Below are 14,628 nucleotides of genomic sequence, written 5' to 3' on the forward strand. Positions count from 1 at the left end.
CACCCTTACCAATACAGCCCAATATGCCATTAGCTTTCTTGGCAACAAGTGCACGCTGCTGGTTCATATCCAGCTTTTTGTCCACTGTCACCCCCAGGTGCTTTTCTGCAGAGCTCCTGCCCAGCAAGTCAGCCCCCAGCCTGTCCCAGTGCATGGGGTTGTTCCCTCCTCAGGGCAGGACTTTGCATTTGTCCTCATGAGATGTCTTTTGGCCCAATCCTCCAATTTCTCTAAGAGACCCTGATCCTAGCCCTATTCCCCAGAGTATCTACTACTCCCCCCAGCTTGGTGTCATCAGCAAACTTGCTGAGGGTGCAATTTGTGCCATCTTCCAAGTCGCTGATGAAGATATTAAACAAAACCAGCCCCAGGACCGACCCCTGGGGCACTCCACTTGATACTGGCTGCCAACTAGACATCAAGCCATTGATTACTACCCTCTGAGCCCGATGCTTCAGCCAGTTTTCTGTCCACCTGACAATCCATTCATCCAGCCTGCACTTCCTTAGCTTGCCTACGCGAATGCTGCGAGCGACTGTATCAAAAGCCTTGCGAAAATCAAGGTACACCACATCCACTGGTCTCCCCGCATCCACAGAGCCACATGTTTAGACAAATACATTTATTTGTCAACAAATAGGAGATTATATTTTTACAAAACAGAAAATGCTTATATAGGCTCCTTATGCAACAAATACTTGGCCCTTCATTTGAATGCACGCAGCGATTTGCATCCGTTGCTGCAATATAACGTGTCAGTTTTGTGGTTCTCATTACATCACTGCTGCCACTATCTACCTTTGTGGCCATTCCTACTATTATAATGTGTATCTCGCCTCCAGACAAAAGCGTTTTTTATAAAACGTATCATGACACATCGTGAGAAGAATCACGTGAAGAAGAATTTACACTTGTTGTAACCTCTCATCCAGTAGCAACAGAGGGCTGGGTTTATATATATTGATAACTTAGTTGATATCATTTGAAACCTCATTCATTAAAAACAGAATGATGTATTCCTTCAGAATTTGTATAAAGCCTGCTGCTGGGCAGGTGAGGTGTACATTGATTTTGATACACAAGGAGCTCATAGGCAAATAGAATAGGTACTGTATGACATCCCCTAGGGTGTTGGAGCAGATGCGCTGAAGAAAGAGGAACCAGAATGTGTTGCTAATGCAAATCACACTATTACATAAAGTCTTTGTCTCGATCTGCCTGTGGGGATAATGCCCTTGGCTTAAGCAAAGTGAGGGGAGAGTAAGAGCCATAAGCTGTTTCTATTGATTATCTGCCCCTATCTACTTCTTTTTTTCCAGTCTGGCAAGCTTTCCTTACCTCCTTCTTGCCTTCAGATGAGGATGTAGGGAAGCTGTTTATTCAGACACAAGCCTTTTTTCATGCTGAGCCCTTTTCACAAAGGAAAGAGTATTTGCCCTTGTGTGCCTAAAGATCTGTTTCTTGAGGAACCCAGGTTGTTTCTTCCTTCTTGGCCCAGAAGGAGCTCGTGGCTTCACTCCTTAGGGAGTGAGCATGCCAGCAGCAGTGAAGTCCACAAAAGCATGAGCATAAGCACCAGCGGCAAGAGCTTCCAAGACGGTGGAAGGTAGATTAATACCAGCAGAGCAGGCACTGAAGTCACCTTGCTCTTCCTGTAGGGCATGCTGACTTCAGAGGGTTGGGAGCGGGCAGAAGTGAAGGTATATTTCCAGGGACCGCCCCTGTGAAGTGCCATGTATACACAGAAGTGGCTTGAGTCTTGTGATGACCCAATCCCCCAGTCATCGGATACATGTCCAAGGATGGAAACCCTGAGCCAACACCAAGGACTGCCTGACACACAGGTACTAAGGACCCGTTCCAACAGGTAAAAGTAACCACCCAAGCCAGGGGCTAATACATTAGACTTGCTTTCTTCAAACATGCAGTGCCCTGGTGCGCGCTACGTCTGCACATCTTACGTCCTGCACTGGGCTCTGCTCTTTGCAGCAGTCTCACGCTCGGCAGCACAGATGCTTCTGCTGTATCCCTACGATACCTCCCACCCACCACTGAGGAGCAACATCACACCTCAGGACCTCACAGGGTGTTAAACTTATGTTTCCTCATGCCGATATAATTCACTTTTAACCCTTCCCAAGGAGTCTGCACATGGCCACATGTTTTATAGAGTGAAAGCGAAGAATACTGGGTAGATTACTTACCCGACAACCGGCGAAAGTTTAATGGGGAGGTGGGAAGGGGGACGAGGGGATGGCATTGCATATGCTTCTCTTCTGCATGCTGCCTTGGCTGCTGTGTGCTCAGGATGGTTGCAAAAGCCTGGTGTTTCTTCATCTTTCCTGTAAGATTATGGACTACAGCAGCTTTCTAGTGCTTTTTTTTCGGCTCCCAGTTCTACTTCACAGTTGGCATGCCTTGACGCTGCTTTTTCTTCTGCATGATTCCTGTGCATAGCCCATTTCCCTGTGTGTGTTGGAAATCAGAAAGGAGCCCTTTACCTCATGGGTTTGAAATAATCTTCATGCAAGATCACAACCTGCCTATTTGTTCTCTGTCCCTCCGTCTGTCCATCCCCCCCACACCCGCCAACTTGTTTCCAACAAAGAGACAGCAGAGCCGAATAATCATCTGGGTAATTGCAAACAACTTCCTGATGGCTTGTTTGTGAAGTGGCCTCATGTAAAAAGGTTGAAATGGCCTGGTTGTGCCTGTCTGGAAGAAATGCATTCAGGCTAATACTTTGAGTAATGTCTGACACCAAAATCATTTGGATTAAAGTCTGCTAATGCTAAGAAGTGAAAGATCACCATCAGTACATCAAACCATCAATCCTGGGGTTCGAGGAACAGCTCTTCCTTTTAAACAATGTTGGCCTGTTTCTCTTTCCTAGCCCATCCCCTTGAGAGGTAAAGCCACCATTTTGTTTGAACCAGAACTTGTATCAGTGAAAATCCTGGAAGGCTCTCCTTAATTTCCCTAATTCACCTGTAGCACTAATGGTTAGCAACAAGGAAGTTCCTGCTTATGCCAGACATCCAGGATTTAAGCATGTGACCTCCATGGCAATCTAGCCCTGGAATGGAGAGGCCAGGTCCAATAATATAATTCAGCAGCTGGCTGATGGAGATGAGGGGCTCTCTGGTTATTCAAAGAAAAGGAGAATGGCATAAAAACCTAGAGATATAAGAAGTTGATAGAAAAGACATCTCAGTAGCCCTGATGTGCTATTATTGTCAGAAGAAAAGCTGGCAAGAATCTTTGGACAATAGGCAAGATTTTCAAAAGGCTTGAGTTTTGCATCTGCAGGAGTTTTGTACCTGCTGAATTTTGCACCTTCATTTTAAAGGCAGATGCAAGATGCATCCCTGTTCATGCTGCAAGCAGGTAAGACCAGCCTTCTGAATAATCCTGGCTCTTAGAGAATTTAGCTCAGCAGGAGACTTCTGCAGGGCAGGTTCACATTTCTGCAAGCAAGGATGTTTTTTTCCTGATGCGTAGATCCACCTAGAAATGTCACCTCAGTGACCCTGTCTTCTATACTCTACCTGGTTGGACTTTAGAAGACCCTTAAAAATTGGGTGACAACTTATTTTTATTTGCACACCAGATGGCTTGACAAAAATGAGGATGACGGTCAGATTGTTCGAGAATTGGTGCCCACTACGTTCTCACCGCTGCTGAAAAGTGAGTTTGATCTGGGATGGAGAAGACTTTGGGGTGGGCTGTTTACTAATTTTTAAATCAACAGGAAATCTGAAGTTTTTTTGCCAGTAGTATCTAGCAGCGTGCACAGGGCCAGCGTGGACAAAAATTCTCTGACCCTTGGATCCTTGCTTATGAATGGGATTAATTCTCATACAAGAACGTACTGTATTTGCTCCATATCACCTTTTCACCCCAAATCAGCTCTCCAGAATTGGGATGTATGTCTTAAATGGGGAAGCTGATTTTTCTTCTCTAGAAAAGAAACGTGGAAAAATAGAAGCTTGCTGGTGCTGTGCTATCATGGGAGCCAAAAGGGCTGCTGCTTCTGCCTGGGTGAGCAAGAAGCAGGGGCAGCGTTCAGTGTTAATCCTTCCACGGCGGCTGTTTGATGACCTTTTTATGGCTACTATAAGACATTCCCAGTCTGTGTATATATCTGCTATGGTTTTCACTTCTTCTCCAGCTGTTGATTCCATCTCATAAGCTTATCAGTTCCTTCTATGGTGCTCCTCTTCCAGTCTTCCTGTCTTCCTCTGTTAACATTTCCCAGGCTCTCTTACCTACAACTTACACTCTGCTTGAGCTGATAATCAGACAAAATGATTCATGATGAGCTTTGGAAGTGCATCGTCCTTCTATATTGTGTACATTGATACTTCTTTAGATGTCAACTACCACATCAGTGTGAAGACAGGAGATGTCCCTGGTGCCAGCTCAGATTCTAAAGTTTTCATCAAGCTCTACGGTGAAAAGGCAGACACTAGCAAGGAGTTTCTGTTAGTTTCTGATAATGACCTAGGCAATTACTTTGAACGTGGACGAGTGGATGAATTTACTGTAGAAACAATGGATATCGGCAAGGTAAGAATGAATCTGATGGGGACTGAGTTCATACTTGTCCTGGTACTAGGAGAGTTGCTGTACTACATGAACATCTGACCATTGGATGGGACATTAAGAATCCTGTTCATCAATGGGGAGCCACTGTTCCAATCCAGGGATACCTGATTGCATATCCAAGTTGATGTTTCCACATACAGGGTGGCTTTTTTGCCTGCCTAACTGTCTATATGCATGTTTAAGTGCACATTTTATGTTCAGAACCAGGTGCGCACAGTTTAATTCGCATGTTTGTTATAGACTGCCAGGGAAATAGATATTTGTGTTATTAAGTAGACATTGTCTTTTTTTCCCCTTCCAAGATCAACAGAATTCTTATTGGACATGATAACGTAGGTCTCCGATCTGGGTGGTTCCTGTCTAGTGTTCAGATCACAGTTCCTGTCCAAGGGAGGCAATACATGTTTCCTTGCAACCGATGGCTTGACAAAGATGAGGCGGATGGGAAAGTAGAGGTGGAGGTCTACCCAAGTGAAATCCTGCCCATTGAGAAATGTGAGGGCAAGAATATTCTTTAGTATTATTGCTTCTGTCATTGTTCTTTCTGCTGCTGTAATTCTTTGGGATCATTCTTTTGGATAAGGAGCTTCCATTTCTAAGGTCCTAATTTAGCAACCCTCTGGCTGAGCTTTGGGAATTCATTTGATCTGACAGTTCAGCGGCCAGAGTGAGAATATTTTTCTCTTATGCTACCAGAGCAGAACAGGTTACTGTTACTTTTTAAGAGTAAAAGAAAACTCCATCTCTAGTACATGATTCCTTTTCCTACCTTCTCCACCAAACTATTCCCTTTATTAGAAATTGTTAGAAAACTCCAAGGAAATGTTTTTCCCCATCAGAGTTCGCTGATTCACTGAAATAGCCATCTGGAGATGGGCTGATTTTTGACATAGTTCTGACAAAACTCTTCTGCTTGGCAGGTGTCAGCCTGCTTTCCTGCCAGCAATCTTGCCTGGCTTCTGGGTGGCCTGACCAACAGTATGTCCCAACATGAGGGACCCTGTGGCTCTGAGGATGCCTAGTTGTAAAGCTGCCCATAAGGCTGATTACCCGTGGGGCAGGGATCCTCTGGACAACCTTGGAACCAGAAGTCTATTCCCTTCGGTGGAGAAATAAGAAACTTTTTGGTTTTGTTGCAAATAGGAACAAAGATGAGTTCAAAATACTGAAGCTCTTTGTGAGATGGGATTACATTTCATCACATAGCACGGCCCTTCAGTCAGGGCGAATGCATGCACAGTCATTTTCCAGATGGCGTAACTAGGGAACAGAGCTTCTGAGTGACTTGCCATGTGTTATATGGGAAATTGGGAGACTTGTGTCAGCAGTTGCACCATTCAGGTTGTTCAGATCCATGGACTGAGTTTGGATAACTATAAAATGGAACTAATAATAATGCTTAGTGAGCCAAAGACGTTAAAATGCTAAGTAAGTGCAAAGCTGTATTTAATTTGAAGAGACACTGGGGGACAGATCCTAGTCTATCTATTAGGTATCTAAATGTTTCTCAGGGACTTGCGCAGGGTGAGCAGAATTACACTTAGGTGTCTAATTGATGGGACAGGGCATTTTTAGACCGTTACCAAATCAAAATGTAACAGAGACATTATTGAGGGAAAGCCTGGCCAGTTGTGATTGTCACTGGCTGGGATCCTATCCATGGGATTGAGTTAAAGGTGCTATAATGAAATATGCATTTCCTTAGACTTAGTAAAGTTATTTTGTTTGTATTGAAGTCAATGCCTCTTTTTTCTTTTCCAAGTAGTTTCATTTACTTCTCTGCTATTAAGATCAGCCCAGAAATAAGCAAAGTAGCACTGTATATTAATTATTGATGGTGTGTTCTCTTTTGGAATAGTGGTAAACTATGAAGTAACTGTAGTCACGGGGAGCATGCGGTCAGCAGGCACCAACGCCAATGTTTTCATGCAGATGTATGGCAAGGCTGGTAAAACCGAGTTGATCACCTTGTCAAACAGATCAAACAACTTTGAGAGGGGAGCGAAGGAGATTTTTAAGGTATGTTGAGGGCTGCTCTTGCTACTTATCAGAAGGAGAGGGAATGACCAAGGGAAATAAGGTGCTTTCATGAAATAGCAAGGCATATTTCATACTTGTGGGCCAACTTTCCTGCTTGTTTGACTTTTGCACTTCATACAGCTTGATTTTGCTATTTTTACACTCTAGAAGAAGATGTAAATCCAGCCTACAAAATTGCTCTCCTTGCCCTTCCTTCTTGCCTATTCTGTTTAGTTGCTACCCGTGAAACACAAGGGAATACTACTGGCACATCAGGCCATGGGAGGGGGGAGAAGAGTCAGGGCTGAGCTGCAACAAGGAATGGTATCATCTAGCACGGACTCTTTTGAGCCCACTTGCTGTGACTTTGAAGGCCCAAATTTGGGAATGCGAACCATATTGCATTGCTGTCATGCATAAGGGGAGCCACACTTGTGGTGTTTTAACTGCTTGGAAAAAAAACAGAATCCACATCCCAAGGAGCTTGCAAGTCCATGCAATGCAAAGCACAGCAGTTTCACAGCAGCATGGAGGTAAAGCTGGTGAGGAGACTGGAACTCAGTAGATCTGAATTCAGCACCTATTTCCATCCCAGACGGCCTGTGTGACCATGCAAGTCACTCACCTTGCTGAGATGAGATTGAATGTGCATGCACTACCCAGCTGTTTAGAAGAGGGAGTGAACTGGAATCCCCAACCATGGGGAGTATAGGCCGGAGGAGGGAATTAGCTGAACAGAATTTCTGTATCTTCACATCTGTTGGTTGAAGCCATGGTGAGGTTACTGTTTTGGGTTTGTGTTGATTTTTAAGTACAGAGACATCTCCAGGTAAAAAAGGTTGGCCTTTTAAATTGTGTCAATGATGCTAGTCATTTCCCAAATCCCTTTGCTCTCCATATTAAAGGCACCACCCTGACTGATTTAAGCATGCCTGCTAATTCATGTGGAGCAGCCTGAGGTCAGCTGTTTGCACCTCATTAAGGCTGCTTATATTGATACTCAGAATCTTTGCTCAGAAGGTCTCACACCCCACTGAGTCTCCTTATGTTATGACACAGAGGCTAGGAACAGATGTTGCATTTATCCCTGGAAAATTGTGCCTGTGTTTGTCCTGGAACAGAAGTATTCTGGAATTGGTGTGTATAGGCATTGCCCTTCTAATCACAGTTTAGTAAGCAGGGGGGACCAGCGGGAATTGGGGGAGGCTCTGTTCCCCTGGGCACCACCCGGGGTTACTAGGAATAATGGCCACAAATTGTTAGAGAAAAAGTTCAGGCGGGACATCAGGAAACATTACTGTACAGTTAGGGCTGCCAGGCTCTGGAATGGGCTCCCAAGTGAGGTGGTGCTCTCTCCTACCTTGGGGGTCTTCAAGAGGAGGCTGGACAGATATTTGGCTGTGATGTTATGACCCCGGCACTCATTTCTGCCCAGGGCAGGGGGTCAGACCTGATGATCTGTTTAGGTCCCTTCTGACCCTAAGCACTATGAAACTATGAAACTATAATTAAGTGCAAAGCTTAATTGAAGAGATACTTGGGGCTAGATCCTATTCTAGGAATCAGTCATGCAATCCCAGGATAATTGTTCAGAAGCACTTTGTGATATCTCAGGATAAATTGTTGGTACTTATTACCCCATGAACCTTTTTAGGTTTTATCCTGGGACAGCAGACTTGGATGTCTGAATGATTGCACTTTTTCCCAGGATAAAATGTGTTCACCTGAGACAAATGTGGCACCTTTTTGTACCCAAAGAGCAAGACTTGCCTCTAATAGTACCATCAAATAGACAGAATTTGGTCAGACTTAGGGCTGCTACCAGTTCACACTACCTATGTTTGAGATTTTTTTCTTTGGTGGCAGGTAGAGGCTGCAGAGATTGGCTCGATCTACAAGATCCGAATTGGTCATGATGCGAAGGGCATTGGGGACGGCTGGTACCTGGAGAATGTCACAATTAAACGGATGGTAAAAAAGGTTCAGGATAATGAGTGGAAAAGGAAGAAAAAAAAGAAATCTGGTGAGGAAGAAGACGAGGAGTCTGTGCCAGAAGAAGAAATGGAAGTCTATAACTTTGTGGCCCAGCGTTGGCTGGCTAAAGATGAAGGGGATAAGGAGATAGTTGTGGAGCTGGTACCAGAGGAAGGATCTGAACTTGAGGGTAAACATCAGAAAGGAAATGTTTGTGTGTCAGACCTTTTGAGTATGGTTGGTTATGGTCGGATAGCAGAAGTGGGTGAGATTACACATTAGAGTTAGCAAGTGCTAATTCTGAACACTGTTAGTCTGCATTAAGGTTAATTAATGGTAGTGATCAGTCACATGTTCGGGGTTAATACCCTCTCTAATGTGCACTGCTCAGACATGCCAATAGAGGGCTGGCAAGCAGGGGCATGATTAGGGGCTGCAAGTCCACTCCATGCCTTTCCTGCTCACCGGCTGTCTAGTCACAGCATAGGCCAAGGGAAGAGGGGGAAAAGGTGACTTGGATCACCCCCTCCACCTCCAAAATCATTGCCTTGCCACCCCAAATCACTGGCTTGCCACCATAATCAGCCTGATAGCAGCTGCAGTGGCAGCAGAGCAGGGGGATCACCTTCCCTGCCTGCTTCCGGGCTCCCTGAAGCCCATGCTACCCCATGCACCCAAATCCAGCCTCCACCAGGCCCCACAGCTTTCTGGAAGCACCTTGCTCCCTCTGTCCCCTTCTCTTTTGCCTCCCCTTCAGTTGTATCACCTGGCAGGGGCTGGATCTGAGTGTGGAGGGGTGGCATGGTCTGTAAGGACCCCAAGAGCAGGCAGGGAGGGGGAAACCTGCCCACTGGCACCTCTGCCACTCTTGAGCTGATCGGAGCAGCAGGACAATGACCAGAGGTAGATGGGCCAATGCAGGGCAGAGGAGGCAATTGGGATGACAGAGGACTGATCTGGGAGTGGAAAGGGTAATTTGGGGTCTGGGGATTTTGGGGGCCAGAGTGGGCAGCAGGTCCCCACCCTCCCACTTCCCTCTTTTCTCTACCCCATCCTGATTCCTCCCTCCAGTCTTGCCCCCCTACCCTTTCCCATGCCCCACTCCCCCTGGATCCTCTTCCCCCCGCTTACTCCTTTTTCCTCCCTCCCCATCACCCCATCCCCGCCCACTTGTTGTCCTGCTGTTCCCAGATGTCAGTCCAGGGCTGTAGAATCCTGAATGATAGCTAGTCCACCTGTGTGCTGTGCCTCCTGGGATACTGGAGGACTACAAATTGGTGGTTTTATCTCAGAGGAACACCCACAAATTAATTTAACTCAAGCTCAGCAGCACAGATCAAATATAATCCTGGCCCAAAGTAGCATAACTTTAAATCACCTAAAGGGCACTTAGTACTAGTTAATAAGCTTCGGAGTGTGATCATTCATGTTTTAGGTGCTCTTAACATGATCTAACTGTAATGTGTAATTTCACCCAGTGATGGTGTCAGATACCACTCCCACCAAAACACTAAGACTTTATTAATGGTCAGATGAAATATGTTTTCCTACAATGAAACATTTCACCCGGTGATGGTGTCAGACACCACTCCCACCAAAACACTAAGACTTTATTAATGGTCAGATGAAATATGTTTTCCTACAGTGTGTAATGAACCTGTGGAAGTCATTGCTTCAAGACCTCTTTGAGGCCACAGGTTTAGTAAAGTGTTAAAAAAAATCTACTTTTATAGGGAGGTGAGAATGGCTGTCTTTAAATTAGGCAGGACAAAAATGAGAGAGAAGCTGTCACGCTCAGGGGTCGAAACAAATTTCTAAGAAAAGGAGATTGGGATAAATTTTTTCCCTATGGCCTGCTATGTGGTGAACCTTTATTCCCACCAAATACATGGATTAATGGAACTGGCTATGACAGCACTGACCTACTGTGTAACTCAATGATCTGTCTTCTCTGCAACGTCCCATACAGAGAATTCTTATGAAGTCCATGTCTTCACTGGGACTGTATGGGGAGCTGGGACTGATGCTAATGTCTACGTGAACATATATGGTGAAGAAAAAGGTGATACCGGGGAGCGTCATCTGAAAAGATCCAATAACATGAACAAGTTTGAGAAGGGCCAGGTAATGCATGCACTCAGGCAGACAAAAGGCTGGCATAAGCCTCTGTTCTCGATCATGGGCAGGTGGTTGTGCATTACTCCCTCTTCCCAGTAAGCCTCCTTGAATGAAATATTTGGAAATGTCACTTCTGTATCTTAAACACAAAAAGCAGGGAGTTTTTCCCCCCAAAACATGTTGCAAGGAATATTCACTTGGAAAAAAACCCCTGAATTTGCCTCTCCTACATGTCAGCCCCACATTGCATTTGGTTCCTGGAAATGTTCTGGTAATTGAGGTTATTGGCAAAAATTCCTAAAAGCCACAAATATTACATGAATATTAGGATGTAACTGCACTTCAAAGTGGATTCCAAAAGTAGCACTCATCCAATCAGGGGATGAAAACAACACCACGCTACCTTTATGCTCAGTTACAATTCAACAATGTGGATTGTAAATTGAATCCTTGCAACAAATTGTTCATGAGCTATCAACATAATAACCATGACAGGGCAGAATTGTTCAAGGAATAACTTTGAGTGCTGAAAAAGATTGAGAGAACAGTAATCTGGTTGTGGACAGCTTGCGCATAGAAGAAGAGGTTGAATTTGTCAAATTATTGCAAAATGATTTATTAGCTCAGCTCCAGTCAAATGGTAATGAGAGCATCGGTCTTTAGTAAGTGGGAGGAATTCGAAGTAATAGACATAATACCTTCTGCTTTGCTGGGAAGATGAACCCAAACTTTACCAAGAAACTAATTTCATGAAGGCTTAAAAAAAAAAATGGTGACAAGGCCTGCGTTGTCAAAATGATGCTGTTAATAGGTGAACTCCACGGCTGTCGTGAATGACACGAGGGGAAACGCTTCAGTGATCTGAACCAACGGTTCCATAGGAACCTTTCCACCGACTTAAATAGCCTTTGCATCTTGTCCCAAATGCCAAAGTACAATGTGGATTTTAATAAGGGAAGAAAACTTTGACCCTGAAAAAATAAGAATTACAAGGGACAAGTAAAAGGTGGTAGCAGTAGCAACATAGGATCACGGGATTGGAAAGGACCTCCTGGGCCACTGAATCCAGTCCCTTGCATTTGCAGGCAATCGTTAACCCAGGGAATCTACAAGGCACAATACCACAAACACCAACACGGCTCCATAGCAGATCATTAGTAAGAGCAGGGGAGATGAGGGCACTGCCTGATGCCTTGCCATAGCAATTTCATGGGAGTACTTGGTTAATATTTATCAGAAGATCCTAGAAAAAAGCCTGTGCCCCACACTGCAGGGGAAAGCAGATGTCCCTCCCACCCCCCAGTCTGTGCCAGTCTGATCCAGGGGAAAAATTTCTTCCTGACCCTAAATGTGGGTATCAGCATGACCCTGAACAGAAGAGCTAAACCCCTTAGCCAAGTCTCTCTGTGTCTTCTCCGTACCAGCAGGAGCATCAGCATACCCCGCTCAGAAACCTCCAGCCTTTGTTGTAGAGGCAAAAGCACTGTTCCCCCACAGAAGGCAGGTAGTAGCATTCACAACCAGTGCCCAGCATCCCTGAAGCATGCGATTATCGGATACCTTCCTTATTACAGGAGCTACCTGTATACCCCAACCCTGGGGTGCAAACATGACTACTCTTTGCCAAGCCACAACTGCTTATCCTGTCCTACCACTCCTGCCATAAACTTATCCAGGAATAAGATTAGTATCTTCTGGAGAGAGCCAGACAGACTTTGCACTTTCCTAGCAGAAATGAGTTCCCTGTCCAGAGCCCTGCCCCCCTCAATACTTGTGTGTGAAACACGCTCATCTCATTGTGCTTCTATGTTGGCAGGAGGATATATTCACTATCAAGGCCATTGATTTGGGACCACTGAAGAAAATCCGGATCCGTCACGACAACTCTGGTACAAACCCAAGCTGGTACTTGGAGAGGGTGGATGTTGTCGATCTCAATGAAAGCACCACGTGAGTTAATTTGTTGCGTTCAGTTAACCTGACTGGAAGATGGGATATGGTTTTCTGATCAGAAAAACAGAGGCTTTAAAGTATAAAAAGGCAGAAGGATGTAACAATTGTAGTTTCATAATCAGCTCAGCCAGTCTGGAGAATTATCCTGGAAACCTAAAATACTGGTGCTCACAGCTTGGAGATTAGGGAGTGCTCTAGGATCCTGTGCAAAGGATCCCTGACTCTGTGTGTGGAGCAGGGTGGGGATCTAGAGACGTCCCTGAAGGATGTATATCGATTCTTGCTACCATCACCCATACACAGCTCCACTGAAAAGGTAGCATAGCTCCAGACTGTTTCCTTTTCTGTGACCCCCCAACATCATGAGAGTGCCTTAGGGAAGTTGCCAAGGTGAGGGACCTTCAACACCCAGCTATTATGGACTCAGGCTGACAGGGGGGATAGCATAGCTAGAGCCCTCATGAGGACAAGTCTTCTGTGCTGATAGGGCTGGCAAATCCCCCAGGTCTCTTGGGATCAGAGTGGAGTTTGTGGAAGAGTTTGGAAACCGAACCCACCTTTTTTATTTCCAGGAGAACCAACCTCCATTCAGAAAAGTCTGATGCAAGCTCTCCTCCACTTATGGGCCTCCTTCTACAAGCTTTCCTCGGAAGCTTGTTGCCCGCTTGTGGCTTGCTATTAATATACAAGGGACAAATCAAAACTATGAGCCTGATCCAAAGGTGCTGATCTGGCAAACTCCCACTAATTTCAGAGGGAAATGGCTGAGTAAAACTTGAGTTGCCCATTGATCGTAGCTCTGAGATACATGCTTAACTATGGGCGTGTGAGAAGCTCCACGGGCTGCAATGGGGCCAAATATGTCTTGTAGCTGGATGGGAGGTGGATTATGTCTCTGGTAGCATACCTGCCGCTGAGATGCGAAACCAAAAGGAGTTGGGTAGGACTGAGAGGTTGGCCTTAGTCAGTGGACCTTAACATCTGAGCTTGAGTAAAGTCCACACTAGCTTCTTCCCTTTGCTAATTGCTGTTCCTCATGCCTATGAAATGCTTTGAAGAGAAGTCCTGTGTAAGTGCAGGGCACTGCTGTTGTTCTTGTAGGTACTATTTCCCATGCCAGCGGTGGTTGGCAGTTGAGGAAGACGATGGGCAGATTGTGAGGGAACTGGTTCCAGTGGCTGAAGCGTTTGTAAAGAAAGATGTGAGCAGCGAAGACCAGTCTCCTACATCATTGGGCCTGGAGCAGAAAGGTCTGTCTTTTTATTTCATCTGATAAGTAATTAAAAACAATTCATCTTATTAATAGTGCAAAGAGCATTAGCAATTAGAGGGTTCATTAGAGCAACAAAAATTCAGCTCCTGGGTCAGGTATGAGAAAATAGCAAGGTGTATACTGGCCTAAGAGGAGTCTGAGACCCCCTCATCTCCCATGCACTTCAATTATCTTGTAGACTGAAGCAATATATTGTAGCCATGTTGTAGCACGGAATAGCAATAGGCAAAGGTTTGATCATGGAGCTGACCAGGAATATCAGTGATTGTTGCCATCAAAGGTAGACACCCACGCTTGTTGAATGTGGTGCCCTGTTGTATTATTTTTCCAAAACAACCTTGCCTCTGTTGTGTTTGATTTCCAGCACTGACCACTCAATAATGAAGCCAGAAAGCAGGGGTAGATATGCACCTTACAGGCCAACTAAATAAGATCAAGAGATAGCACAGGCTTTCATGAGCTCACGCTTGCTTTATCAGATGCTGTGAAAGGACACGCATCGCTCAGTGTATGAAGGGAAATGTGTAATTTGAACATAAAAGGTGGCAAGGGAGGAGGGGATGAGTGTGGAGATCCTGGGAGAGGCAAATAAGCAAAGAACCCATTGGAACAAAGGGGTCACAAAAGCTAACCCAGTTAATAGAATAAGATCCACAGCCCTGGTTTCATACTGCGAGTCTAAC

General features: G+C 45.1%; 1 protein-coding gene across 1 annotated transcript in view; it reads left to right on the forward strand.

The window, feature by feature from the left end:
* Positions 1-14,628, forward strand: part of LOXHD1 (lipoxygenase homology PLAT domains 1) — a 218,785-nt gene that overhangs the window by 104,336 nt on the left and 99,821 nt on the right. The window contains exons 15-22 of the mRNA XM_019496142.2: positions 3,611-3,687; positions 4,373-4,569; positions 4,911-5,103; positions 6,467-6,627; positions 8,494-8,791; positions 10,571-10,725; positions 12,536-12,669; positions 13,774-13,922. Of these exons, the coding sequence (XP_019351687.2) occupies positions 3,611-3,687; positions 4,373-4,569; positions 4,911-5,103; positions 6,467-6,627; positions 8,494-8,791; positions 10,571-10,725; positions 12,536-12,669; positions 13,774-13,922 (1,364 nt within the window). The remainder of the gene's footprint in view (positions 1-3,610; positions 3,688-4,372; positions 4,570-4,910; positions 5,104-6,466; positions 6,628-8,493; positions 8,792-10,570; positions 10,726-12,535; positions 12,670-13,773; positions 13,923-14,628) is intronic.

This window comes from Alligator mississippiensis, chromosome 3 (genome assembly GCF_030867095.1).
Source record: "Alligator mississippiensis isolate rAllMis1 chromosome 3, rAllMis1, whole genome shotgun sequence".
Taxonomy (NCBI): domain Eukaryota; kingdom Metazoa; phylum Chordata; order Crocodylia; family Alligatoridae; genus Alligator; species Alligator mississippiensis.